This window comes from Panthera tigris, chromosome A3, assembly GCF_018350195.1.
Source record: "Panthera tigris isolate Pti1 chromosome A3, P.tigris_Pti1_mat1.1, whole genome shotgun sequence".
Taxonomy (NCBI): Eukaryota; Metazoa; Chordata; class Mammalia; order Carnivora; family Felidae; genus Panthera; species Panthera tigris.
The window spans coordinates 16,817,565-16,843,709 of NC_056662.1; the positions used below are offsets into that span (position 1 = coordinate 16,817,565).

The 26,145-nt window shown below is 45.6% G+C and overlaps 1 protein-coding gene and 1 long non-coding RNA gene across 7 annotated transcripts in view; one reads left to right on the plus strand and one right to left on the minus strand.

The window, feature by feature from the left end:
* Positions 1–682: 682 nt before the first annotated feature.
* Positions 683–4,749, minus strand: SRSF6 (serine and arginine rich splicing factor 6). The gene is made up of 6 exons (XM_042980381.1): positions 4,505–4,749; positions 4,133–4,281; positions 2,665–2,789; positions 2,094–2,302; positions 1,741–1,824; positions 683–1,644 (listed from the first exon to the last, which is right to left on the minus strand). Exons 1-6 carry the CDS (start codon positions 4,609–4,611, stop codon positions 1,284–1,286), a joined length of 1,035 nt encoding a protein of 344 aa, XP_042836315.1. The 5' UTR covers positions 4,612–4,749; the 3' UTR covers positions 683–1,283.
* A 76-nt stretch (positions 4,750–4,825) lies between these two features.
* The window catches only part of LOC107179210, a 104,554-nt gene continuing 83,234 nt past the window's right edge, over positions 4,826–26,145 (plus strand). For all 6 annotated transcript variants that reach the window (XR_006215442.1, XR_006215443.1, XR_006215447.1 and 3 more), the window contains exons 1-3: positions 4,826–5,496; positions 5,602–5,656; positions 6,416–6,553. This is a non-coding gene — a long non-coding RNA (uncharacterized LOC107179210). The remainder of the gene's footprint in view (positions 5,497–5,601; positions 5,657–6,415; positions 6,554–26,145) is intronic.

Below are 26,145 nucleotides of genomic sequence, written 5' to 3' on the forward strand. Positions count from 1 at the left end.
TAAAGATAGAGGGTAATTCATTTCTCAAATTGCAACTTCAACTAATTAGGTTTATAGATGCATGGACCCATTGGTTATCCAGTAACTCCTACAAATTTGCAGTATAATTTGGCTTCCACAGCATATATTAAAGTACAAAAAATTTAGAGGTTACCCATGTAAATTCTTTTCAAGCCCACCATATGCTGTAAAGTTACAAGGATGATCTAATCAATTATCACATAACCCCATCAACCATTAACGACTGATGGCTGGGTGGAATTTCACTCTAATCAGCAACCAATTTTACCAAGCAACCTGTTAAGTGCCTGTTAAATATAATAGTCTTCCAGCTGAAAATGCAGTATTTGCTTTTCTACTTTGAACAAGAATATGCTAAATTTCCAATCACAGAAAGGCTACTTCCATTTTCGTACAACAAACACTAAAGACCATGGAACCATATTCTAACAAAACACTAATTACACTGACCATTTCTCCATAAAGTGGGATTACCAGGCTAAACGGGTTCTCAAGTATTAAGAACTACTTCTTCAAGAGTTCAATTAAATTTAAGTTGAAAAGTTTTCATCATTTAAAATCCACTAACTTAGGCAAAATCGTGTAATAGACGGACCACGAAATACCTTTTAAACTCAAAGGGGCAGATAGGACTTTGGCAAATTTGATTAACAGCACAAAATGTTATCCAAATCCAATAATTTATTGCTGGTCTGAGGCTTGCCTTCTTTTACACTTTGAATTTACATCGTTTCCACAAAGAGTAGATTACCAATATTTAAAGGAATTTAATAGTGACCTATTCAGTAAGGCAATTATCTTGGTAGCAAATTTTTATTGAAATCTTACATAACTCAAGCTTATAAAAAGCCAACATAATTGAAAATTGGGTTCTCCCTCTAAAGCCTTAGGTATTCAAAGCTTGAAACGGTTAATTTAAAAGTAAGCAAACAAAACAACAAAACCCCTGCAGCAGATCCTGCTGAAATACTTAAAAAAAATCTAAATGAGCTTAATCTTTACAAAAGTTATTTTAGCTCAAAAGCTATAAAATCAAAGTTATCTTAATTCTACAAAGAAGGGAGAGGATCTTTGACTTCATGCCACCATTTCTTTAGAACCTCATCTTTTTCATCAAATTTGGCCACAAATCAAATTTCTGTGTGCCCCTGTTTTCAGGAGATTCCTCTTGCAAAGAGGCCAAGTACAAACATGGAAGAGTAACTGCTTAAGCAAGTAGGAAAGTGTTCCATAATAGTGTGCAAAGAATGTAGAGTTCTAAGTTAATCTCTGGAACTCGATCTGGACCGTGACCTCGACTTTGAACGAGATCTAGAACGGGATCTTGAAGCTCTTTTTGGTGGAGGGGACACAGAACGTGCCTTTGAGGGTGGAGCAGGTAGGGGTGAATTTGAACGAGACTGGCTCCTTGATCTAGATTTTGACTTTATATCACCTTTTCCATTTTCTTTGGGGGAACGAGATCGAGAACGAGACCTGCTTCGAGATTTCTCATACTCCTTAGATCTGCTTCGAGAGCGTGAACGGGAGCCCCGATCAGACTTGGGCTTAGATTTGCTTTTTGATCTGGATTTCCTGCCTTTTGATCGAGAACGTGATCGACCTTTGCTCCGAGACCTGGATCTGGACAAGAAGAGCCAGATTTTTTTCTCAATACCTTGCCAGAACATACAAATAGAGTAACATTCAGAAAAAAAGATGTAACAGCTCATTATTTACCTGGAGCGACTTTTTGAGATACTTCGAGATCTACTGCGGCTGCTCCTGCGACTCCTACTTCGTGACCTTCTTCTAGACCGTGACCTATAACAAAAGATGCAATAAAAAACATTAATCTCATATCTCAACACAAACTTTTGTGTCATTGACAAAAAACAGTAAACAAAATATAATTTCTTACCATAAATTAAGTCCACCTTAAAACATTGAAAAGAACCTCAATGATGCACAACACAAAAGAGACTACACACTGAACTTTCAGTTAAGCATCAATTGAAATACTGGTGCTTGAATTTTTCTTTGCTCTTAGCAAATATGGTTTCTTTTCCTTTCCCTGTATTTCAACAAATTACCTTGATCTGCTTCCAGAGTAAGACCGCCTGTGGCTCGTTCGTGGTTTATCCTCAATGAGCCTGATATTTCTGCCATTTATTTCTGTACCATCCAGTTTATCCAAAGCACGCTTCATGTCAGAGTAGGAACGAAACTCAATCACGCCTTCGTTTGTGCGTTCTTTGTGAGCATCCGCATAGGTTACTTCACCTGCTTGTCTCATGAAATCCTAAAGAAGCAACAAGATTAAACTCAGAAATGTAATGAAAAAAATCTACGTACTGTACTGGATTCTCAGAAATTTAAGAAAAAAGTGAAGCAAAAGCCTACCTTTTAAACATTAGCCATATCGTTTTTTTTTTTTTTAATTTATTTTGAAAGAGAGCACACACACGGGTAGGTGGAGCAGCAGAGAGAGAGCGAGAGAGGATCCCAAGCAGGCGCCGAGCTATCAGCGCGGAGCCCGGATGTGGGGCTCAAACCCACCCAACTGTGAGATCATGACCTGAGCTGAAATCAAGAGTCAGATGTTTAACTGAGCCACCCAGGTGCCCCAGCCGTATCATTTTTATCTCAAATTATAGCACATACCTTTAAATCTTGCCAACTGCAACGACTAGAAAGATTTTCTACAATAAGCCTGAATTCTGTACGAACAGGTGGTCCATATTTGTCTCTGCCAGAGGTTCTCCGACTGCTGTATCCACCTCCACCACCTTTATCACATGAAGAGAATAATTAGATGCTTTGTAATGACAGGGATGCATGTTTTTTGAAAGTTAGTACAAACATATCAACTTTTATTTACTGGAGTAGGACTTTGCTATTATACTGCTAAACCTTCGATACAGTTGTGATTTGCCATAAATTAAATTAAGGGCAAGTCAAATAGACTAAATCCAACTAAACTTCTCCTACAATCTGTTAGAGAGTGACTGCTCCTTTATTCGATTTACCTCGCTAAGTTTTATTTTACAGAACATTGTAAAATATAAAACTTAACTGATTACATGCATTTCTACATTTTACAAAAATGTTTACTAGTTACACTAAGTACTTACATCACAGTGTGAGGTTTTTGGTGGTGGTTTGGCCACAAAACACGCAAGGTAACAGTCACCTAGTTCAGATTAACCAGTTTTGTCTAACCCTTGGAATCCTCACCATCACCCTGCGTCTAATGGCAAAAGGCTGCTGTCGTCATGGCTTCCGGTAAGGTCAGCCAAAGGGTCATAGGGCAAGGGTCACACAATGTATGGAAAAGCCAAGGCCAATCAGGAAAGGCAGTCATCTTAGCCTCAGTGGACACAGCCTCAGCCCCATTGGTCACTTTCAAATTGAAACATCAAGGACTTGTTAAAAAGTTTGAATTCAACATGCAACAATTTCAACATCAAACATTTAACATAACCAAACCCCTCCCACCTCCTCCCAGTAACATGCCCCAAATAATTCAAATGCAGCATAAAGCTTATTTAAATCTGTGTGGTACTATACCACATTAGTTAAAAATAGTATTTTCTTTGGCCCCCGCCAATTTTAATAACTCTAAGACCTAAACTTAAAACTCCTCCCCTTACCCCGTCCCCACCCCACCCCACCTCCACCCCAGCCTGCCCTCAAACTTCTACTCTAAAACATTCACATTTCTAGCTAAAGCACTGTCAGGTAAGCAAGGGGATACAACAAATACTGCCATCCCTCACTTCCTCTGTGGGCAGAGCCCACGACAGTGCTGACAGGGGCCCAAGCCACCCCCCGCCCCCAACTTAGCAAAAAAAAAAAACAACAACAAAAAAACCCCACAACAACAAAATTAAATATATAAGCCCCAAAACAGCCCAACCCTGGCTAGCCAAACCCACAACCCAATCCCCGCGCTCCGGCGTCCCGTAGCTGTCCCGGGCAGGCGTGAAGGCAGCGGCGCCCGTGGACACTGGAGCCAGTGGACCCCTGCCACCGCGCCTGCCCGGGCTGGGAGGCCCCACCCCGCCCACCCTAAGCCTGCGCCCGCCCCCCAGGATCCCAAGGACGCGGAGCGCGCGGGGGTGGGACTCACTGCGGCTTCCGTAGCTGTAGCCGTCGCGATCGCGGCGCGGGCCCCGGGCGTGCTCCACGATCACGCGCTCGCCGCAGAGCTCTTTGCCGTTCAGTTCGTAAACGGCGTCGTCGGCGTCGCGGGAGTCCTCGAACTCCACGAAGCCGTACCTGGGGGCGGTGCGAGAGCCGGGAACCGGCAGGCGACGTTAGGCCGGGGGCGCGCACGCCCGCGCGCCCACCCTCCGCGCGCGCTCCCGCGACCCCGCGCCGCCGCCATTTTGGAGGCCCTGCCACGCGGCGCCGCGGCCTGGGCCATCTTCTGTCCAGCGGACCCCGCCGCCGCCAGACCCAGAACACTGCGGACGGACGCGGGTTCCCAGGCCGGACTCACCCATTTTTGAGGTCTATTTCGAGGAGACGGCCATAGCCGCTAAAAAAGCGCTGGATGTCCTTTTCCCGGACGTTGTAGCTAAGGCGTCCTATGTAGACGCGCGGCATGTCTGTGGCGGGCGAGGGGCCCGAAGGCTGGCGTCGAACGGCTGACCGCAAAGCAGGAGCCGCGGTGCGGGTGCGGGGACGGCGAGAGCCCGAACACGCGCCTCACACCGCAGCGGCGGCCGAGTCCAGCCACACAATGGTGCGCGCGCGCCAGAGCTGCACTATAAGGGAGGGCGAGCTGGGGGCGGGGCCAGCGCGTGGCGTCAGCGCGCAGCACGTACCCTCCCGCTCTGGAGCCCAGGGCTCGGGGGTGACTTGCAGGTCCACTTCCGCGAGGTTTTGGGGAAGTGCAGTTCTGCTCGCTTACACAATTTTCCCCACCCATCATTGTAAACGTAGTTTCCCGTCGTCGAGCCACAGACTTGTCTTCTAATTTGTACTTTTTAAAAAACCTCCTTGGTGTGATCTCTCCGGGACAGGAGTTTGGGAGGCAGTCCCAGAGGACTCCCGGTTTTCATTGGTTCCTGATGTTGTCGTTAATAGGACTGTGTGGTCTCTGATTGGCTCCTTAAAGCGAGGCTGCGAATTTCCTCCGCTGATCGGCTCACGCTCCGCTCGGCGGGCAACGCGCGCTCCGACACCTGATTATCCCGTTTCACCTAATCCGAGGTTTACCCTCCGGAGTGGTGGTGACCCGCACGGTTTCGCGTTACGAGCATACAGCCTTGCTGGCCTCTATCCCTGGTGGTCTCACAGCTATCATCGGCCTTGACCCCCTCGCTGCCCGTCCCCCTCCATGGGTCTTTTCTTGAAACACTGGCAAGTCACCTGTAGATTGCTGTGTACGTGGTAATTCCACTCTCGCTGTGGGTGCTCCCAAAGGGAGTACGACCGAGGTCTCTGGCCCAAGAAAGTTAATCAAGACCTGGCAGCCCTCCTACACAGGTGCTCTCTTTTTCTCCTCCTCGTGGAGAGTCCCGTGAACCAACAGGTTGGAAGCCCCCGTGTATTCGATAGAAATACACTTTTTTTTTTTTTTTTTTTTTTTAGTATTTCATTGGACATGCCTTTTAAAGCTGGAGAACTACATGAAAACCCCGAAGGAGTAAGTTTAAGTGGAGAGCAGAAAGCCCTAGTGTACTCTGAAATTTGACTACAGGAAAGGAGACTGGGAACGAGGGAGTAGAGAGGTGGGGAAAGACGGGATAGCACGGTGTTACAGAAGCCAAGAGAAGAAACAGTATCGGTGAGATAACACTGGCTGTTCAGGCATTTCCGAATATTCCATTTCTTTTTGAGCGGTTCAACCTTGATATTCTTTAGCTGGTTGAGACAGGGCGATTTGGCCTTCCAGGGAACTTTTAGCAAAGTGTAGAAGCAAACTGATTATTACGACAGGGGGAGAAGTGTTAATGCTGGCATCTAGCGGTAAAGGCTAGATAGTGCTTAAAAGTTAAATACAACACAAGAATATAGATCTATAAAAATTCGTGGGATATAGTAATTAGGGAAAAGAAAATTCAACAGTGCGACATTTTTTCACTCCTCAAATTGTCACTATTTTAAAAAATGTTAAAATTCATTATATGGGAAGAGGTGCATCAGGAAATGGCGCTGATACAGTGTCGGTTGGACTGAACATTCTATTTGGGAAGGTAATGGGGTAGTACTTACTAAAAGATGAATATAGGCAATGGGGTGTCACCTTCTGTCTTTGCAGTTAATGTGCCCAAAGAGAAAGATGCAGCTAACATCATCCTTTGCTTCCTCTAACCTCTCCCCAAAGGCCAATGGCTACTTTTGTTTGTTTGTTTTCTTGTTTGTTTGTTTTTTTGTTTAAGTTATCTCTGTGTCCTATGTGCAGCTGGAACTCACTACTCCCAGATCAAGAGTCACACGCTCCATGGACTGAGCCAGCCAGGCGCCCCCCAGTGGCTACTCTTAACAAAAAACCATTAACCCACCAACTACAGAAGACAGTCTCAAATGATCATCATTGAAGGTACTGTTGGGCCATCAGCATTCTGTAGAGTCTTGTTGATGATCTAACTCACCTCTGTTGATATTTTGGAAGAAAGACTCAAGGGAGAAATGATGGATGTATAGCACAGGAGGCCACTTCTTTTAGATACCTACAGTTGTGGCAGATAAAGATCACTATTGCTGATTCTAAAATTGTGGAGGTAACTGCAGAAGTCTGTCAGCAAGAGAGAGTGGCCTCAGTCTGATCCAAAAGAGAGTTAATAACTTTGAATCCATCCATAAATACCCAGATTGTAAAGGATAGTTTAGAGCACGCATTGTTGTGGTTTTCAATCCCAAGTACCATGTGATTTGAAGTGGGTATAAACTGAATTGTGATAGGTTTTGCTATATTATGTCTGGAAAACTTAGCATTCCAGAAGCTGTCATCTTGAATGGACTTGGGTTGAACTTGGCAACTCAAGTGTGTTTACATGGAGTGGAGTGAATGTATGCAGGTGTTGCTGTAGAAATGGAATTCAGAAATGGAAATTGTCAGGGACAGAGTTTGAAAGAAATGTGAATCAGATGATTGAAAGAGCTCGGAAGTGATGAGATTAAAGGTACATTTCAATTGCGGTATTGGATTAAATGTTGCCAAGCTAATCCAAACCCTTTTTGAAAAACATCTGTACAGGGTTCATCTAGACAGGGTTTTTCAACCTAAGCACTACTGACATTTGGGGCCAGGTAATTTTCTGTTGTGGGGGCTGTCCTGTGCACTGCAGGATGTTTAGCAGTGTTCCTGGCTGGCATCTACCTGTTAGACACCAGTAGCTCTTTCCCTCCCCCCAGCTGTGACAACTAAAAATAGATTGAGTGAAGAGGATTAAGAGGTACAAGCTTTCAGTTATAAGTCATGGAGATGAAAAGTATAGCACAGGGAATATGGTCAATAGTATTGTAATGATATGGTGTGGTGACAGATGGTGACCACACTTAAGGTGGTGAACATTGAGTGATGTATAGTTTTTGGATCAATCTGTTGCACACCTGAAGCTAATATAACATTGTATGTCAATTATAATTCAATAAAAAAAATTGGGGGGTTAACAAAATGTTTTGAAATGTTGACAAATGTCTGCTAAAGCATAGAATTGACACCTAAGGTGTTGCTTGTGACAGTGAGGGGATGTGTGTCACTGAGAATGGGCTTCCCTTGTGTTCTGAGTATTCAAGGAGTAACCAGAATTTTCAGCAAAAGTGGAAGGATAATGAGGTTTCACCACCCAAGAAGACTGGGGAGGATACCATGGTGGCTCAGTCTGTTGATAGTGGACTCTTGATTTTGGCTCAGGTCATGATCTCACAGTTCGTGTGTTTGAGCCCTGTGTTGAGCTCTGGTAGTGTGGAACCTGCTTTGGATTCTCTCTCTCCCTCTCTCTGCCCCTCCTGCGCTCGCTCTCTCTCTCTCTCTCTCTCTCTCAAAGTAAATAAATAAACATTAAAAAAAAAAGAAGACTGGGGATATACTGAACTATTTACATATCTGGTGTCATCTGAGCAATATGACAAGAAAATGTAAGGCTCTGAGTATAATTAACTGTGAACATATAATTTTTTTTTCTTTCTCAATACATGAATTTGAGCCCACAGCATCCAAGCACATGCCTGGTATAATGCTTACATTAAGAACCTACAAATAAATAAACTCTATTAATGTCAAGTGGAAAAAATGCACAGAGGGGACCCAAGATATAAATCTGTGAGTTTGTCACATACTAGATGAAACCCCCCAAAAAAGTAGATGGAGAGCAGAAGAAAATTCAGAACTATGCCCTGGGGGACTGTATTAACTCCTATGTGTAATCTGTATGGCTGCTGTAACAAATTACCATCAACTCAAGGGTTGAAAGCAACACAAATTTATTAGCTTGCAGTTCCAGAGGGCAGGAGTCAAGTGGTTCACTGGGTTAAAATTGGTGTCAGCCCGGCTGCTCTCCTTCTGAAGGCTCTAGGGGAGCATCTGTCTCATTGCCTTTTCCAACTTTTAGAGACTGTCTGCATTCTTTGGCTTGTGGTTCCTTCCTCCATCGTTGAAACCATGAATTTTGGTTGAGACCTTCTTGCATCCAGTTACTCTGACCCTGACCTCTGCTTCCATTGTCAGATCTCCTCCTCTGATGCTGAGCTTCTTGCTTTCCTCTTATAAGTCCCTCGCCCCCACCCCCACCCCCAACGCCAGCCGTGATTACATTGGGCCCACTTGGATACTCCAGGATACACTCTCCATCCGAAGATCCTTGACCTAATCACTTCTGCAAAGTCTCTTTTGCCATGTAAGTAAAGTAACATCTTAAATTCTAGGGATTAGGACATGCACATCTTTGGTGAGGACACTATTCTGCCTGCCAGAGGGACTCTGAAACTTAAATACAGGAAAGGAGACTGGGAAGGGAGATAGGGAAAGAAACCAAAGAATACAGTGTCACAGAAGAAGCCAAGAGAGGAAAGGGTCTCAAGGAGGTGGTGACCTTCGACAAACAGAAAGTTCACGAGGCTTTGACCCAGCCACCGTACTCCTAGAAATCTTTTTGACAAGAGGATTGATTTGTAAAACCTTAGGCCCTAAGATGATATTCTAGCAGTGGAATACTCTAATCACTAAAAAGAATGTTAGATTTATCGATTTGACAAATACTTATTGTGTGCCCTCTGTGTGCCAGCCACTGCTCTTGGCATTGGGAATACAACAGGGGAGCTATGCATCAGGGTTTGTAAACACACCTTAGGCCAAATCGGGCCTGCCACCTGTTGTGTAAGTAAAGTTCTGGTGGAACACAGCCATTCACTCACATATACCGTGTCTGCTCTTCAACCACAACAGCAGTATTGAGTAGTTGCAATAGAGACGGTCTCCCGCAGAGTCTCAAATATTTAATAGCTGGGTCTTCACAGAAAATGTTTGCCTACCCCAACCCCTGATATAGACTTATAGAGATGCTCATGGTATGTTGTTAAGTGAGAAAGGCCAGGGTTAATATATGCATGATTTCATTTTTTTAAACAGCAATAACCTTCTCAACCTCCCAAGCCCCAACACGTTATATGAGTATGCATGTGTATGTGCGGTTGGACTTGTGGTTGTCTCTCAGCATCAGTGAGGTTAGGTCCTACATAATCATGTCCCCACTAACTTGCTCTCAGTGTTCCTTACTCCTCCTTCTATCTGCTCCTTACTGTGCCTTGAATATGTCAAGCACACACCCACCACAGGGCCTTTGCATTGAATGCCTCTCTGTGTCTGGAGCTCTCTTTTCCTGTGACTTGTCTCCTCATCTCTGGTTTCTGTTCAAAGTCACCTTCTCACCCCTGTAACTACTTATTTTATTCTTTGATATGTTGTTTTCCCCCCAGCTTTATAGAGATATCGTTGACATACATTTAAGGTGTAATATGTGATGATTCAATACACATGTATGTTGCAAAATGATGATCACAATCAGGTTAATTAACCCCTCCGTCCCCTTACATAATTACCATTTTTATATGTGGGTGATAACATTTACGATCTGCTCTCAGCATTTTTCCAGTTGTTAATACAGTGTTGTCTATTGTGAATTGTAGTCGCCATGCTGTACATTAGATCCCCAGAACTTACTCATCTTATAACTGAGAGTCTGTACCCTTTCACCTACATCTCATTCCCCCCCCCCCCCCCCCCCGCTCTGGCCCCTGGCAACTGTTTCTACAAGTTCAGCTTTTTTAGATTCCATATATAAGTGAGAACATGTGGTATTTGTCTTTCTCTGTCTGACTTATTTCACTTAGCACAGTGCCCTCAAGATCCAACCATGTTGTCACAAAAGGCAGGGTTTTCTTTTTTTAATGCCTGCATAATATTCCATATACATATGCCACATTCTTTATCTGTTCTTCTGTCGATGGCCACCTATGTTATTTCCACGTCTTGGCTATTGTGAATAATGCTGAAATGAACATATTCAAAAAGTGGTATCTTTTTGAAATAGTGCTTTCATTTCCTTTGAATATATACCCAGAAGCGAGATTGCTGGATCATATGGTATTTATATTTTTAATTTTTTGAGGCACCCTCCCCGTTGTTTTCCTAGTGGCTGCACCAATTTGCATTCCCGACAACAATGCACAAGCTTCCCTTTTGTCCACATCCTCACCAACACATTGTAACCCCCATTTTATTTTGTTTTGTTTTGTTTTATTGTATTTTATTTATGTTTTATTTTATTTTTGAGAGTGAGAGCGGGGGTGGGGCAGAGAGTGAGGGGGACAGAGGATCTGAAGCCGGCCAGCTCTGTGCTGACAGCAGCTGATGGGCTTCAAACTCGCAAACTGTGAGATCATGACTTGAGCCAAAGTCGATTGCTTAACCGATTGAGCCACCCAGAAGCCCCAATAACCCCCATTTTAAACTAGCATCCCTCTCTGAACTCTAGATCTTTTTTTTTTAAATGTTTTATTTGTTTTTGAGAGAGAGAGAGAGTGAGCAGGGGAGGGGTAGAGAGGGAGAGGGAGAGAGAGGATCCTAAGCAGGTTCCAAGCTGATATCAGAGAGCCTGACGCAGGGCCTGGCCCTACCAACCATGAGGTCATGACCTGAGCCAATGCTCAACCGACTGAATCACCCAGGTGCCCCTGCACTCTATATCTTCTTATGCTGTTTTATTTTTCTATATGGAACTCTCATCACTTGACATATTATTTACTGTCTGTGCCCACCCCCGCTAGAACGTGAGCTTCATTAGTGCAGGAACGTTGTCTGTTTCCTCTGTGTGCCGTCTCCAGCCCTGAGAAGTGCCAGGCATGCAGTGAGTCCTCAGTGAGAGTAGCGCCGCTCAGGCAGTTGTTGCGAACTCACGAAGCGAGTATGTCCATTTAGCAGGTATTATTGCTGCAGGGGTCATCAGGGCCTGCTGATGGGATGGACTCTTCTTCCTTCTGATTCAAGCCCCACTCACTCATGCTGCCCGGCCACTCAGACCCTCTGCAGGGATGCTCGCTCCAGATCCCACATCTCTTCCACGGGAACTTACCTAGACAGGATCCTGGTGTGGCTAGACAGCCACAGGAAGTCTCGTACATGGTCAGTGGGAATGGCAATTGGTGCACTTTGGGAACTGTGTGATAGTGTCAACTAAAGCTGAAAGCTGCTAGCCCACCGCCCACCACTGTGACCTGGCAATTCTGTTAAAGAAACGTGTACATATGCTCTTCAAAAGGAATATACTAGAAATCCGTAGCGGCTTTATACGTGGGAGTCCCCAAACTGGAAACCACTCAGATGCGCATCAAAAAGAGCGTGGTCAAATCATTTGTGGTTTATTCGTACCACACACTGCTACCCAGCAATGAGATTGAACTACAGTACACAGCCCAGTCAGTGGATTTCACGACATAAGCATCTAAGCAAGACACGAAGGAACCCATACCATATGGTTCCATGTATGTAAAGCTGAAGAAGAAGCCAAACCGATCTATGGTATCAGAAGTTACAGTGGGGGTGGGGGTGGTGACCAGGAAGGAGGCTTCTGGACTTCGGGTCCTAGCTTGTATCTTGAGGTGGGTGCTTGTTGCACAGGTGTGCCCTGTTTGAGAGAATTCATTGAGCTGTGCACTTCTGATTTGTGTACCTTGCTGTATGTATGTTGTACTTCGATGGAAGATTTTTTTAAAAAAAGGAATATCTCTGTAAAACAAAAAATTATAATTTACTTGACCTGGAGCACTCTGGGTTGTGCTGGACTAATTAGCTCCTGAGGATTTGATTCATAGTTTTTGCCCATGAATGTCACTTTGTCTGAATCAGTTAACTATTTTGGTTTTGTCCTCCAGTTAGGTTTCTGTAGACCCAGTGCTCCTTGACTGGGAAGGTGGGGGTCTGTTGCCATCTGGTGGCCATTTGTATGATTACAGCGGTAGGTAAATTCCACTGGCTGCCTGGTCCAGGGGTCAATGAAGCTCAGAGAGAGGAGGTCTTTGAAGGTCCCTCAATCTAAATCTTCTGATTGTCAACACCTTATTCACTCCCAGGTTTTCTGGCCCTTACTTGAACATCTCCCAAGTTGAGAGTTTACTGCCTAACCAGACAGCTAAGTCCATTTTTGGACATCTCTCATTTTGAGTAAATTCTTTATAAAAGTGAAAAATTGCTTCCTTGACTTATCTAGCCACTGGTCCTGATTGTGTCCCTGAGGCTGTTCAAATAACCACATCTGTTTCCCACACCTAGGCGTCCAGATGTTTGGGGGGCAGCCCTCAGACCTTCTGTTCAAGTAAGTCCTCTCTTCTGGCTAGATGTCCACAGTCCCCAAAACATCTCTCCTGGGGCTTGCTTTTCAGATTGTTTGTCACCGTGGCTGCTAAGCAGTCTGTACTCAGACTCACTGGTGACCTTCTTCAGGGTGGCCCTCAGGCTGACCTTGCCCCCCTGGACTTCTCTGCACCTGCCCGTTGCTGCTGCTGTGGCCATATTGTTCTCCAGGCCAGTTATGAGCTGCCTGGTGTCCAATTCCTCACTCAGCCCTACCTCTTTTACAAGGAACCTAACTGGAATTCTGGAATAGCCCAGTTGTGGCAAACAATGTTTGTCTTGAGAATGGGAGCAGGTGAGGCAGCAGAATGGAAATCCGGTGCTTATTGGCAGGTAGGCTCCGTCCTGGGGCAGCCGGGAGAAAAAGTGCTGATGAGGAAAGTCCTAGTTGGCCTCATGTCCGGTGAAGAGCACAAGGCCATGGGGAAACTCCGAAGACAAATACAAGAACCCATGGCGTACTTCATGGATACTGTGGTCTCCATGCTTGTCAGAGTCCCATGGGAGGCAATGCTGGGCTCTCTTCCCAGGTCTTCCCCTGAGCTGGTGCGTGTAGGTTTCTGTTTTTCTGCCAGACACTAGGCTGTGGCTTGCAGACATTTTACCCATCATTAGTTCTACATGCTGTTATTTGGATACGTTCAGGCTGAAACATATTCCCAAGTGTCTTGTGCGTGCCCTTGCTTATCACCACAGCCCTTATTCTGGCAGCAAAAGCTGCATCAAATGGTGGTTTCTAATGTCCTAGAACAGAGGAGTCAAGCGAACTGCACCATGCCAGAGAGCATCCAGGGTGTGTGCCCAGGGTGTAGAACCCAGTTCCTAGCAGAGTGAGGGAAAATAAGTCTTTTTAAAAGGTACCTTGCATGGCCTAGGCACTGTGCTAGGCTCAGGGGGAAAACAGGGAACGAGACAGACCCAGTCAGCTCTTCCAAAAATTGTAGGCCCAAAGCAGTGGTCCCCAGATATTGGTGAGCACCATTTAAATATGAAGGTCTACGGGCTCCATCCCTCGTAGGTGGAGTCACTGGGTGCAGGGCAGGGCCTCAGAATATGCATGTTCAGCATCTTCCAGTGTGACTGTGAAGCAGATGGTCAGGTGATCATGCTTTGAGAAATACTGGCCAGGGCTCTTGGGTCTTTGGAGCCCCTGCTCCTGTCAGCATTCCCTGGGAGCTTGTTAGACACGCAGGATCTCAGGTTCCACCCAGACCTACTGGACTAAAACAAGCATTTAAACAAGCTTCCCAGGAGGACTTGTGTTAAAGTTTGAAAAGCATTGCCAGTGCAGTGTGTGAGGATTTTCACCTTACTTCGGTATTGTTTTGATAAGAGAAAGAATGCATTCATGTATTATTTGGCAATTAAAAATCAATTAATGAAAAACTTTGTATAAACCAGCAAGATCTTGTACAGGAATGTTCACAGCAGCTCTATCCTTAACAGTCTCAAACTGGAAACAGCCCAAATGTCTATGTCAATAGGTGAATGGATAAACAGAAGGGGGCGTATTTGTAAAATGGAATACTACTCAGAAATACACAGGAACAATCCAACAGTGTGGATGAATCTCAAATGCATTATACCAAGTGGGATGAGCCTGACGCAAAAAACCGCATGATGTTTGAGTCCATTTATATCATGTTCTAGAAAAGGCAGGACTAAAAGAACAGGAAGCCAATTCCTGGTGGCAGGGGCTGGTGTTTGGAGGAGAGAGCTGACTGCAGAGAAGCGGGAAGGAACTTCTTTGAGTGAAGGGAATGACCCATACCATGATTGTGGTGGTATTCACACACAATTATGCATTTACCCAAACTCATTGAACAGGATGCTTTAATTAATTAATTAATTAATTACTGTTTTCATTTATTTTTGGGAGAGAGACAGAGTGTAAGCGGGGGAAGGGCCAAGAAAGAGGAAGACACAGAATTTGTAGCAGGCTCCAGGCACTGAGCTGTCAGCACAGAACCTGACCTGGGGCTCAAACTCACAAACCGTGAGATAATGACCTGAGCTGAAGTCAGACCCTTAACCCACTGAGCCACCCAGGCGCCACTTAACGTATTTTTTTTTAATGTTTTAATTTATTTTTCAGAGACAGAGCATGAGTGGGGGGGGGGCAGAGAGAGAAGGAGACACAGAATGTGAAGCAGGCTTCAGGCTCTGAGCTGTCAGCGCAGAGCCCGATGTGGGGCTTGAACTCACGAACTGTGAGATCATGACCTGAGTGGAAGCCTGATGCTTAACTGATTGAGTCACCCTGGCACCCCAAACTGGATACTTTAAATGGGTGAATTTTATTGTATATAAATTGTACATCAATAAAAATGATAAAAACAAGAAAAGCAAAACCAAGAGCATCAAGTACTTTGGGCCATCTTTGTTGTTCCCAGAGAGCCTCAGTTAAGTCTCCCCTCCTCCATCCCGGTGCCTCCATGCAACCCCCACCTGAGCTTCCTACTCATCTCACCAAAAACTAAAACTGGGCCCTCCTGGCCTTAAAGGGCTGTCTCCTGCAGTGTCTCTGGTGGCCTTGCTTTCTGCTACAGGCACAGTGTGGTGAACACGGTGTTAAATAGATTCAATGGGAGCATGTTAATATTTCGGTGGCCTGTGTAAGTAAACAAAACCCCAGCTCTGTAAATGCATGAAGGGTAAGAAATTGAAGCCCATCATAGTCAACTAGGCTTTTCCAAATCAGGCAAATACTAAGGACAACCAGTCACAAAGAGCCCACCAGTCTTTAAGCTACAGCCCACCGAATAATTTCCTTTCATTTTCCTGCCTTCTCTTTTTGTCTTTCCTCCTAACCCTGTGGGAGGAGTGGTTCAATGCTGCCAGATTCAAATAGGTTTTTAGTCCAATAAACTCTTATAATTTTTAATATGCTTTTGCTCATTTTCTAAATTTAAAGAAAAAGATATAGGTGGCTCATTTTTGAGCATCTGGCTCTTGCTTTCGATTCAGGTCATGATCTCATGGTTTGTGAATTCAAGACCCACGTTGGGTTCTGTGCTGACAGTGAGAAGCCTGCTTGGAATTCTTGCTCTCCCTCTTTCTCTACCCCTCCCATGCTTGTTCTCTCTCTCTCTCTCCAAATAAATAAATAAACTTAAAAAAAAAGGAAATATAAGTAGCATACAGTATTAGTTTCTGTGTTTGTTTATCTTATTAACAAGGATTAAAAGCATATTTCTGGAGCCAAATCGCTTTGGTTCTGTTTCCAGCTCTTTCAGTTGCTAGCTGTGTGACCTTGGACACATTTCTTAACCTCTTTGTGCCTCAGAGTAATAGTACCTGTCTCAAAGAGTGAGAATTTTAAAAAGTCAGTTTATTGTAAGGTTTTAGAGTAGTGCCTAGCTCATAGTAGATGTAGAGGTCACTTTTAGGCAACAGGCTTGCGCACTGCAAGGTAGAGCAAGGCAAAAGGGTCCAGAGTGACCAATGAGCTGATGCAAACAGGCCCATCAGGTGACCCACCTCAAAACATCCATAAGCCTTAACTAACCAATGAGCTACTTACAACCAGGCACAGGTACCAAAAAAGGAAAATTCCGTGCATTCTCCTACTTCCTCACCTTCCCCCTTTAAACACACCCCCCTCTCGTTGCCCTGTGGCAGACAGTCTCTGCTTTGCTGTCTGGCCCGTGCATTCAACAAACTTCTATCCTTTATTCTACCTTGCTTGAATTATTTCACTGCCCGTGCCTCTGGCTTCCACCCAATCTAGTTGCCCTACATTTGGGGACCCCCATCCAATTGGGAGAGACACCACAGTAGGCACTAAATAAGTGTTGGCTATTATTGTTGAATAAATGCAAATTTTATCCACACTTCCTTTCCCCCACCCCTGCTTAACATAGCCATGGAGATCATTTTTATGGACTGGTTACAAGCTAAGAACTCTTAGTTCTCTATCTTTTATGATAGGTTGATTCTAGAAGCAACCTCTGATCCAGTTCCATCTATCGTCACTGATGGAGGACTCTGGGGGAATGGCCTTGGGGGAGACACGAGCAGGAACTGGAACAGAACGAGCTCTAAGTTTGGGGCTCAGCCTGGGTGTGGGACAGTTTTGCTCTGTGGTCAAGAAGACAGGCTCAAATATGTCCCCCAGCCCCCCAGAAACCTTTCTTGAGCCTTTGGTTCTTACTAATCCCTTGGGGTTCTGACTGCCTAAACTCTATGAGTGCCTCAGTCTCCACCTCTGAAAAATGGGGATGATCCTGGCTCCCACGGCTGAGGTAGAGATCAGGTGAGAAGGCGTGGGGCTTGCCTTGGTTTGGGTTCCTCTGGAAGCCGACCCTGAGACAAGATGAAAGGGCAAGTGGTTTATTTGGGAGGTGATGCCAGGAAATGTCACTGGGAGGGGAAGACACGACAAGGAAGGGAAGAAAGCCAGGGAAGGGCTCATTATTGGGCTGATGACAATGGTGGCAAGGGCAGCTTTGTTCCGCTGGGGACTCCGGGAGCCGGTGAACACACCTCAGACCTAGGCGCGAGGAAGCCGCATTACCTGTACATCAGCTGGCCAGCTGTGTTGGTTGCAGGCTGCTTCCAAGAGTGTTCACTCTGGCACTTCCAGCTTGCCTGAGTGGCCAAGAGAGATCAAGCTCTGGGTGGAGAGATGCAGGTGTTCCCAGCAAGGTGTTCAACTTTGGCTTGTGGAGAAGCCTGCCGAGGTAACCGAGCAGCCGGCTCAGCTCTGCTCGCCTTCTCTGGCGGTTCTGTTTGTACACCATCTAGCCCTGGTCAGAACTTACTGATGTATGGCTTCTAGTTGGCCCCTTGTGGTTGTCACTCTGTCCTTCCCACAAGGTTCAATAATAAAACCAACAGAAATAATTACCCCGCCTGAGATTGCAGATTAGCACATGAAAGGCCTCTTGTTCCAGCTGGAGACAAACCTCCATGGGAGACCAGACTGGCTTCAGCTCTAAGACCAGCCTGGCAGAGTCCAGTGGCCTAGTGGCCCACTCCTGGTGGGGGTTGTAGGCTGTTTCAAGTGTCAATGTCAGTGTTTCAAAACTTTGGCCACCAACATTTTAGATGTGATTTAGAGCAGAGAAGGGGCATCTGGAAGGGGGTGAGGGGGGAGGGCTTTGGGATCATCCAACTTTATACCTTTCCACTTCATATCCTGGAGCCTCATTCCTCATCTGTAAAATGGGTGTAATCAATCGAAGGATGAGCCTCATAGAGTTGACTTGAGGAGTAACTAAGACAGTGTACCTTCAATGCCTGGTGTGGTGTAGACCAGCGGTGACCAACTTTTTCTGTAAAGGGTCAGGCAGTCAGTAGTTTGGCTTTGTGGCTACCTAGTCAAATCTGCCCTAGTAGCTCAAGCCCCTGTGGCTGAAGTACTATAAAAACAGGTTCTGACCCCTGGGGTAGAGAACAGGCAGAATGAGGAAGATTTTATTTCTCCCTCTTAGAGGAAAGAAATATTTCTTATTCATCTTTGTGTCCTCCTCTGGGCTCAGCATAGGGCCTGGCACATAGTAGGTGCTCAGGAAATGTTTACTGAAGGAAGAGAAACAACACATGACATAGGGAAGAGAAAGGCCTTTGGAGTCAAACAGACCTGGATCTAAATCGATGTCTTCTCTATGTGACCTGTTTAAGGAGAAAATTGTTCATGACACTTGTTAAGAACCGGCAAGCAGACTTAATTCAGCAGGTGCCCGGGGATAGGTGTAGGGGTGATTGTAATGGGGTTTGCAGCAGGGGAGAGAAATCGAGCTCACCTCCGAACACAACAAGGACAAGTAATTTATAGCTGAAGAGCAGGGAGTGGTCAGTGGACGGGAAATTACTAAGAGGAAACATAAGGAGTAAGGGAGTTTTTTTTTTTAAGTTTATTTATTTATTTTGAGAGAGACAGAGCGCAAGATGGGGGGAGGAGCAGAGAGGGAGGGAGGGAGGGAGGGAGGGAGGGAGGGAGGGAGGGAGGGAGAGAGAGAGAGAGAGAGAGAGAGAGAATATCCCCAGAGGGCTCCACACTGTCAGTGCAGAGCCTGATGTGGGGCTCAAACTCATGAAACTGAGATCATGACCTGAGCTGAAATCAAGGGTCAGACTGAAACACTGAGGCACCCCGGGTGTACGGAGAATTCTACTTAAACTGATCTAACCGGACTCTGACCTAGCCTGTTAAAGGCAGGCCAGGGTGGTTAGATAGACCTGGGGGGTGGTGGGGGACGAGGGACGTGGTTGAACATAGAGGAGGATCAGATATTAAGGCGGGAGGGATTCCAGCTTAACCAACCTAGCATGATTCTTGCTAAAGTTGTGTATAACAGCAGAGGCGAACACAGAATCCCCAAAGTCAGGGCCTCATTGGGAAGAAGGTTCAAAGGAGTCTGATTGCATTTTGGTCAAGGGGAGGCTCTTTGTCACTTAAACTAAGACACTTGCCCTCTTTGAGCCTCTGAGCCTGTAAAGTGGGCACAGAAATAATATTTACTGCACAAGATTGTTGCAAGCGTTATGGTGATTGTGGGAAAACGTGTAGGTGGTGAACAAATATTCTCTAAAAAGAAAGCATGAATGATGTCTCCACACTTCACGATTTTACCCATGGCTTTCAAGCCTGAGTCCTTCTGGATTAAGGGCTAAATCTTGTCTCCTCCAGCCTACACAAACAGCCTTTTCTGGCCATTCTTGGGCCAGGGGGTGGGTGGAGGAAGGAGAAGGAAGGAGAAGAAGGCTGATGGTCTGTAGAGAGGGTGAGGGGAAAGTCATGCTCCTTGTTCTGAATTCAGGGCCAGCCTGGCAGTAACTGCACACAACCAGTTTTTGCCTCAAGGGCTCAGTGTCTGCTGTAAAGAATTAATGGCCAGGAAAGGTGTCTGCCAATTATTTTTCAACTCTAGGTGCAGAGATTACAGAAACACAGCCAGCCCATCTTAGATCCAGGCTTCCCAGCACTGGCTGACAATTACCCCTACCGACTTCCCTGCCAGGAGAGTGCTGGAGTCAGGGGTCTCTCCTTCAAGGGCACGCTCAGACTTCCAAGTTTGTGCAGAACATTCCGTGTTTCCACAGAGAAGAGGGCAAGTGAAGGAAAGACATCCATTTATCTTGGTTGCCCTAGAAGCAGGCCTTGAGAAAAAGATTGGACTACATGAAGTTTACTTGGGAGGTGATCCCAGGAGACATCAGTAGGTGGGTGGGGAGGTGGGGAGGGGACAGAGCTTAGAGGTATGTTATCAAGCCAGTAGCACTGTGGGTGATGGAGCTTAATCTCACCTGGGGACTCTGGAAATGGTGTTACACATATACCTCACAGTGACCCCATCCGAGAGGCCAGGGAGCTGGGATATTTACGCACTGGTTCCTGGGGATGGTTGGTTGAAGGCTGCCGCAGGGGTGTTCATTCCCCAGTGCTTCTAACCTATCTCACTTGGTGGCCAGGATAATCCTCAGGAAGGAAATGCAGGTTTTGGTAGCTGGCATGTCCTGAAATGCTAAGGCCTGGAGGATTCAAGCCAGAGGTGCCCACTGAGTCCATTACAGCATGTATTGAAGACCTACTTTGGTCTGGAGACTTAACATCTGCCATCCCGTTTCATTCCGGCATATTTCCAAGACTGTATCTTAGCCTTCTCTTCTCAGACCTACTCAGAGCTGGGACTAGAGTGAGTGAAGCCCTTACTACACCTGGCGCAACACTTAAGAGGGCACTGAAACCCACAACCATCAAATGATATTTTAACGCAATACTTAAAACACAGAAGTGAATGCAAAAAAAAAAAAAAAATACATCCATGATGAACAAAGTATCAGAATTTTAAATCAAGACAGGATCAGTAATAGTGCTAGGCTGAGCCATATTGAAGCCCAAAGCAAAAGGAAAAATCAGTAATACTGATCGTGTTCATCATGGATTTTTTTTGTATTAATTTTGATTAAAAAAATTGCATTAAATCATTATTTTTCTTGATTACTGAGGTTTTGTGGCACACCCTCGTATTTGGTGCCTAAGGCAGGCACTTCACCCATCTCATTGTGGTCCTGGCCTTTCATGCACCCTCCCCTGTGTTCCCCATCTTGGTAGATTGCACTTAGGCCACTCAGCTGCTCAAACCAGGCATCTGGGGTCCACTGTGGCTCCTCTCCTTCTGGCACCCTCCCCAACTGTACCATTATGATCTTTCTGACCCACCTCCAAGCATCTTTCAAATCTGCTCTCTTTTCTCCATCTCCATTGCCGTGACTCCTCCACAAAGGAGGTCGGCATTCTCCCTTTGCAGACAGGAACAGCTTCTTGGATTTCCCTGCAAGCTCTTATGTGTCCACTCAGGTCAGTGCTCTGGCAGACAAGATGGCGGTTGTTTCTCTGACTAAATCCTGACAAATACCTGAAGCCTACTGATGTTTCTTCACTGTCTTGGCTGCTTCAAGTGGGTGTGGGGGAACCACAGGCACCGTTTCCTCATAGAGCTTCAGTGAAGCAATGTGCCCTCTGATCTTTCCTTTTCCCCCCACTTACTGGAGATGCGGTTTTCTTGCCTTCCCACTTTGGGGCCAAGGCCAAGGGAGGTAGGGGTACTAGTCCCTGAGAGCAGTGACTTTCTCCCATTCACATTCTCTCCGAATCTCTTTTTCCCTGGTTTCACCCCCAGGCCTAGAAGAGACCACCATCTTCTCATGGAATGGGCACTTTCCTGATCTCATTTCCTGAGTCCCATCTCATGACTGCTTTTCATAAACTTCAGGCTCAGACCTCCAAACGTTACCCTTGATTTGTAGAGTAGGTTCTGGAATTAAGAAACTCTCTCTCTCTTTTCTCTGGCCAGGTTTTAAGACTACTGTCTCTGTATAGACTCAAAGCTAAACTATGACCTTATGATTTCTGTGGTATCTACACTCCTTCTAAAGTAATAAATGTCCTTGATCCAACTGGCCGAGGAGTGGTGGGGTGAAGAAGGGACAGAACATCATGATTCGTGAGGATGCAAAATATATGGATGTTTTTGATAGTTTCTCTTTTTTTTAAGTTTTATTTATTTAAGTAATCTCTACACCCCATGTGGGGCTTGAACTCACGACCCCAAGATCAAGAGTCGCATGCTTCTCTGACTGAGCCAGCCAGGTACCCCAATTTGATAGTTTCAAAAACATTATTCCCTTTATGAAGTCAAACAGATCCCCCAGGTCCCAGTAGCTTTGCTCACCTCCTGAGAATTCACTATTTCTGGAGAGTTCTGGCAAGTTCTTCTGTTTTGCATGACCTCCCTATATCAGGGCCATATTTGTCTCAGACGCACAGAATTCCTCTGCTCATTTATTTAAGTTCTGAGTGGATAAAGAAGCTCCTTGAATTACTGGCAGTGAAATCCCAACTTCGGGTGGGAACTTTAGTGAAGAAAAGGGGGCCCTGAGTCTAAAGTCCCTATGTGGAAAATGGGGGAAACAGTACCCCCACAAGGGTTGTTGTGGGGATTCAACAAGATCATAGGTGTGCAGTGAAGCTTTGCAGAGCAGCCGACATAGACTGTGTGCTCACTCTGTGCCCATTTCCTCTCCTCCTCCACTGCCCTCCCTCTTCAGCCTCCTGCCATCCCCTGTACTCTGAGCTGAGCCTCCCTGTTGCAGAATTCTGGGATTCTGTTTAAAAAGCTTAGTACTGGATTTGTTAACCTACTCAGTAAGGTTCATTCCAACTCTGGAGCGCCAGCCCATCCCTCTGCTGTTGAACAGCTCAGTGATTAGGCATAAGTGGACTGTGGCTACGCATATGACTAATTATCAATGTAACTTTCTCAGCAGAGAGCCAGGCGTGTTGTTTTCTACCGCTGTGATTCACCTTGGAGCTGAAGATTTCCCCAATACTGTTTGACTATTTGGTCATCATCATTATTACACACACACACACACACACACACACACACACACACACTCTGATGTGTTTCGGGTCCTAGCATCTGGGAGTCTTGGGTCAGCAGATGTATTGGGTTAAGAAAGTTGGGTAGGGGGATGGGATGCCCGGGTGGCTCAGTCGGTTATTCGGCTCAGGTCATGATCTCCTGGTTTGTGAGTTTGAGCCCCGCGTTGGGCTCTGTGTTGACAGCTCAGAGCCTGGAGCCTGCTTCATATTCCGTGTTTTCCTTTCTCTCTGCCCCTCTCCCACTCATGCTCTGTCTCTGTCTCTGTCTCTGTCTCTCTCTCTCAAAAATAAACATTTAAAAAAGAAAAGAAAGTTGGGTGGGGGAGTTCTTAGAAGAGGCCAGAACTGGTCTAGTTACCTATACCCACCCCCCCCCCCCCCACACACACATCCCCCACTTGCCTAGCTCTCAGAGCCTGGGACTGACTTTGTCACACCTGTTTGGAGTCCTCTGCACACAGGGTGGGTGGACCCTGCTGATCTCTTACTCTTAGGTCCTGAATTTCCCCTGCCCTTGGTCCTCTGTGCTTTAGTCATAGTGACCTCCTTTTGATGACTAGAACATGTTAACCTATTTCCCTCCTCACTCCCATTACCTGCTAATCCCTCAGGATTGTTGCTTCTTCTCTCCTCTCTTCCCATGGCTGGCTTCTCATTCTTCAGGTCTTAGCTCACATGTCACCTCTTCAGAGAAGACTTCCTTGACCACCCTATCTAAAGCAAGTCCATCTAAAATTGTTTATCATAGTACCTTACTTGCTTCCTTCATAGCATCTATCATGAGCTGTAATTATTTTAACCCATTTAAAATTTGCTTTTCTGTACCCTCCACCAGATTGTACACTCCATGAGAGCAAGAGTCACTTTTGTCTTGTTCCCTATTCTCAGCACCTAGAATAGTGCTGGCACATAGTAGGTGCTTAATAAATATTTGTGGGAGAGCAATCCTCACCTCCCCTTTCCATTTTATTGTCTTAAAGGACAGCCCAATGGGCCATCTGGTTGACCCACCTTGGGAATCATTTCTGGGGTCAAGTCTCCTTCAAACTTTTTAGAAGCAGCTGGGGTTAGATCCTCCAACATGTAATGCCTGAGCCTCCTTGAGACCCCCGTTGCCAAGACTAACCCCAGCAGGCTGCTTTCTTTCCAGGAAACTCCTCTCTCTACATCTAGTGAGGGAGTCAGGGGTAGGAAATAGTCTCCCCAGAGAACTCATTATATGTTAGCTCTGTGAGCTTGGGTACATTAATCTCTGGGCTGCAGTTTTCCCAGCTATAAAATGGGACCAACAGTACTACAGGATTTCTTAACTCTGGCACTATTGACATTTTGAGCTAGATAATTCTTTCTCCAGGGGTGTGTGTGTTCTATACATTAGAGGGTGTTTAGCAGCATCTGCCCACTAGATGCCAGTAGCAAACCCAGTTATGACGATCAAGAATGTCTCCCAATGTTGCCAAATGTCCCCAAGAGGTAAAATCACATCTCCCTGCCTCCAATAAGAACCACTTCAATAATACCTGCCTTAAAGGGTCGTTGGCAGACTAAATGATATTGTTCATGTTAAGTGCATAGAGTAAGGATTTAATATATCTATTTCAAATCTATTATTGTTATTATTAACATCATTTTACTGAAGGCCATAAAGAGTTTCAGGAAAGACAGGTGCTGATAGGGAGGGGGGAAAACCCAGGTTAATCCATTCCATCGCCAATGGTGTGCTAAAGCCATCTTGTCCCTGCTTCTAAGCATTGATCGTTAAATCTTCAGGAAATTTGCAAACCAGTTGTTAAACATAGTCATCCTTGAAATTGGCAATGGTAGGAATATTTACACCAAGGGAATTAGCAAATGCTGCACAACAGAGCTTTATTTTCTGGGAACCACCTGTCTACCACAGTGCTTCTCTGTTAACACATTAAATGACAAGATCTTGCAGTGGGTCTAATAACTGCTGACATTTTCAAAGAGTGATAAACATAAATGACATTTTGAGATATCAGCAACATATGAAATATGTGCAAATATCTGTGCCTCACTATTGGTGACAAAATCACAGGTACTGATTTATTGCCCACATTCAGATTTAGAGGAAATGCTGAGTTTCAGTTAGAAATAGGAGGAAATAAAGATGTAACATTTTTTTTTCATCCATGGAGCCCCTGCATTGTATCCACAGACCTCAGTTAAGAACCTCTGTTCCAGTGGACACATTCAGTGGTGAAATGTAAATGAACTTGGGACTTAGAATCAGACAGGCCTGGGTGTGAATTCCAGGACTGCCAGTTGCTTAGCTGGGGATGGATCCTCAATCTCTAAATGGGAATCTGGACTTCATGGATTGTAGAAATTCAATAGAAATGGCTTTAAGAGGGGCTGGGCACCTGGTTGTGTGTGTGTGTGTGTGTGTGTGTGTGTGTGTGTGTGCGCGCGCGCGCGCGCGCACTTGGGTGTGTTGGGAGGAAGGGACTTTGTAACCTCTCTTCCACATCCCCAGGGATCAGCAGAGATCTCTGACTTTGAGCAGCAGAGGTAGTGACAGACCTCACCCCAGGTGGCGCTCCCAGTCCATCTTTATTTTCAATTTCTGTCTGGATGAAAAATTTACGATGTGCAGACCGGGCAGAACAAATAGAATTATGACTCACTTTTCACAAACTGTGTTGTGGATTTCACATATTTTCACGCTTGATTTTCTACCGTGTTTCAAACTGATACAAAAATGCTTTTTTCCTTTTTCTGGGACATTGGGACATATGTCCCAGTGGGGAAAGGGCATCGTGTTCCCCCTTCCTTCACTCCTTGCCTTCCCCACTGCATAGTAAGGGAGGAACCACTGTTTTCCTTCCTTATTCCTCACACAGGACCATTTTTCCAGCTCATTAGAACGTGGAGCTAAGATAAAGGAGGGCAGAGCCATTAGGTAGCAATTTATATGTAAATGTGGAAGTTACCAAAGAAAGAGAATGGCCTAGTGTTCTTTAGGAAGCATTCAAGTTGGGACCCTTCTGGAAAGCTGGCATCACACGTGAGCCATGAACCCTGTAAGTCCCACTGCTCCTTTGCCAGGCTGGGGTGGGGGGGGGACGGGGTGGAGGGTGGACGGGAGACAGGGATATCTCCTGGTCTTCGCCCAGGAGGAGACTGAGGCCAAGGTCATACAGTGAGTGACGTGCAGGGCCAGTACCTAAAGCCATAGGTGGACCCCAAAGGTAGTGTATGGTCACTTTGTGAGGTACCTCTAAGGAGGTGAGGCCCCTCTGCCCAGCCTCACACTCTCCCTTTTCTTTATTTCATTTTTTGTAGCCTATTCAGGCTCATCTGCTGGCTTGTGAGCTCGGATCTAAGGGGAAATGTGTATTGTACAGTCCATTAATAAGGTTTAGTTAGA

Coding starts and splice junctions, on each gene's coding strand:
- SRSF6 (XM_042980381.1), bottom strand. CDS start 4,611: ATGCCGCGCGTCTACATAGGACGCCTTAGCTACAACGTCCGGGAAAAG. Junction 2,790..4,132: donor CTACAGCTACGGAAGCCGCA/GTGAGTCCCACC, acceptor CATGTGATAAAG/GTGGTGGAGGTGGATACAGC. Junction 1,645..1,740: donor ATCTCAAAAAGTCGCTCCAG/GTAAATAATGAG, acceptor CTTCTTGTCCAG/ATCCAGGTCTCGGAGCAAAG.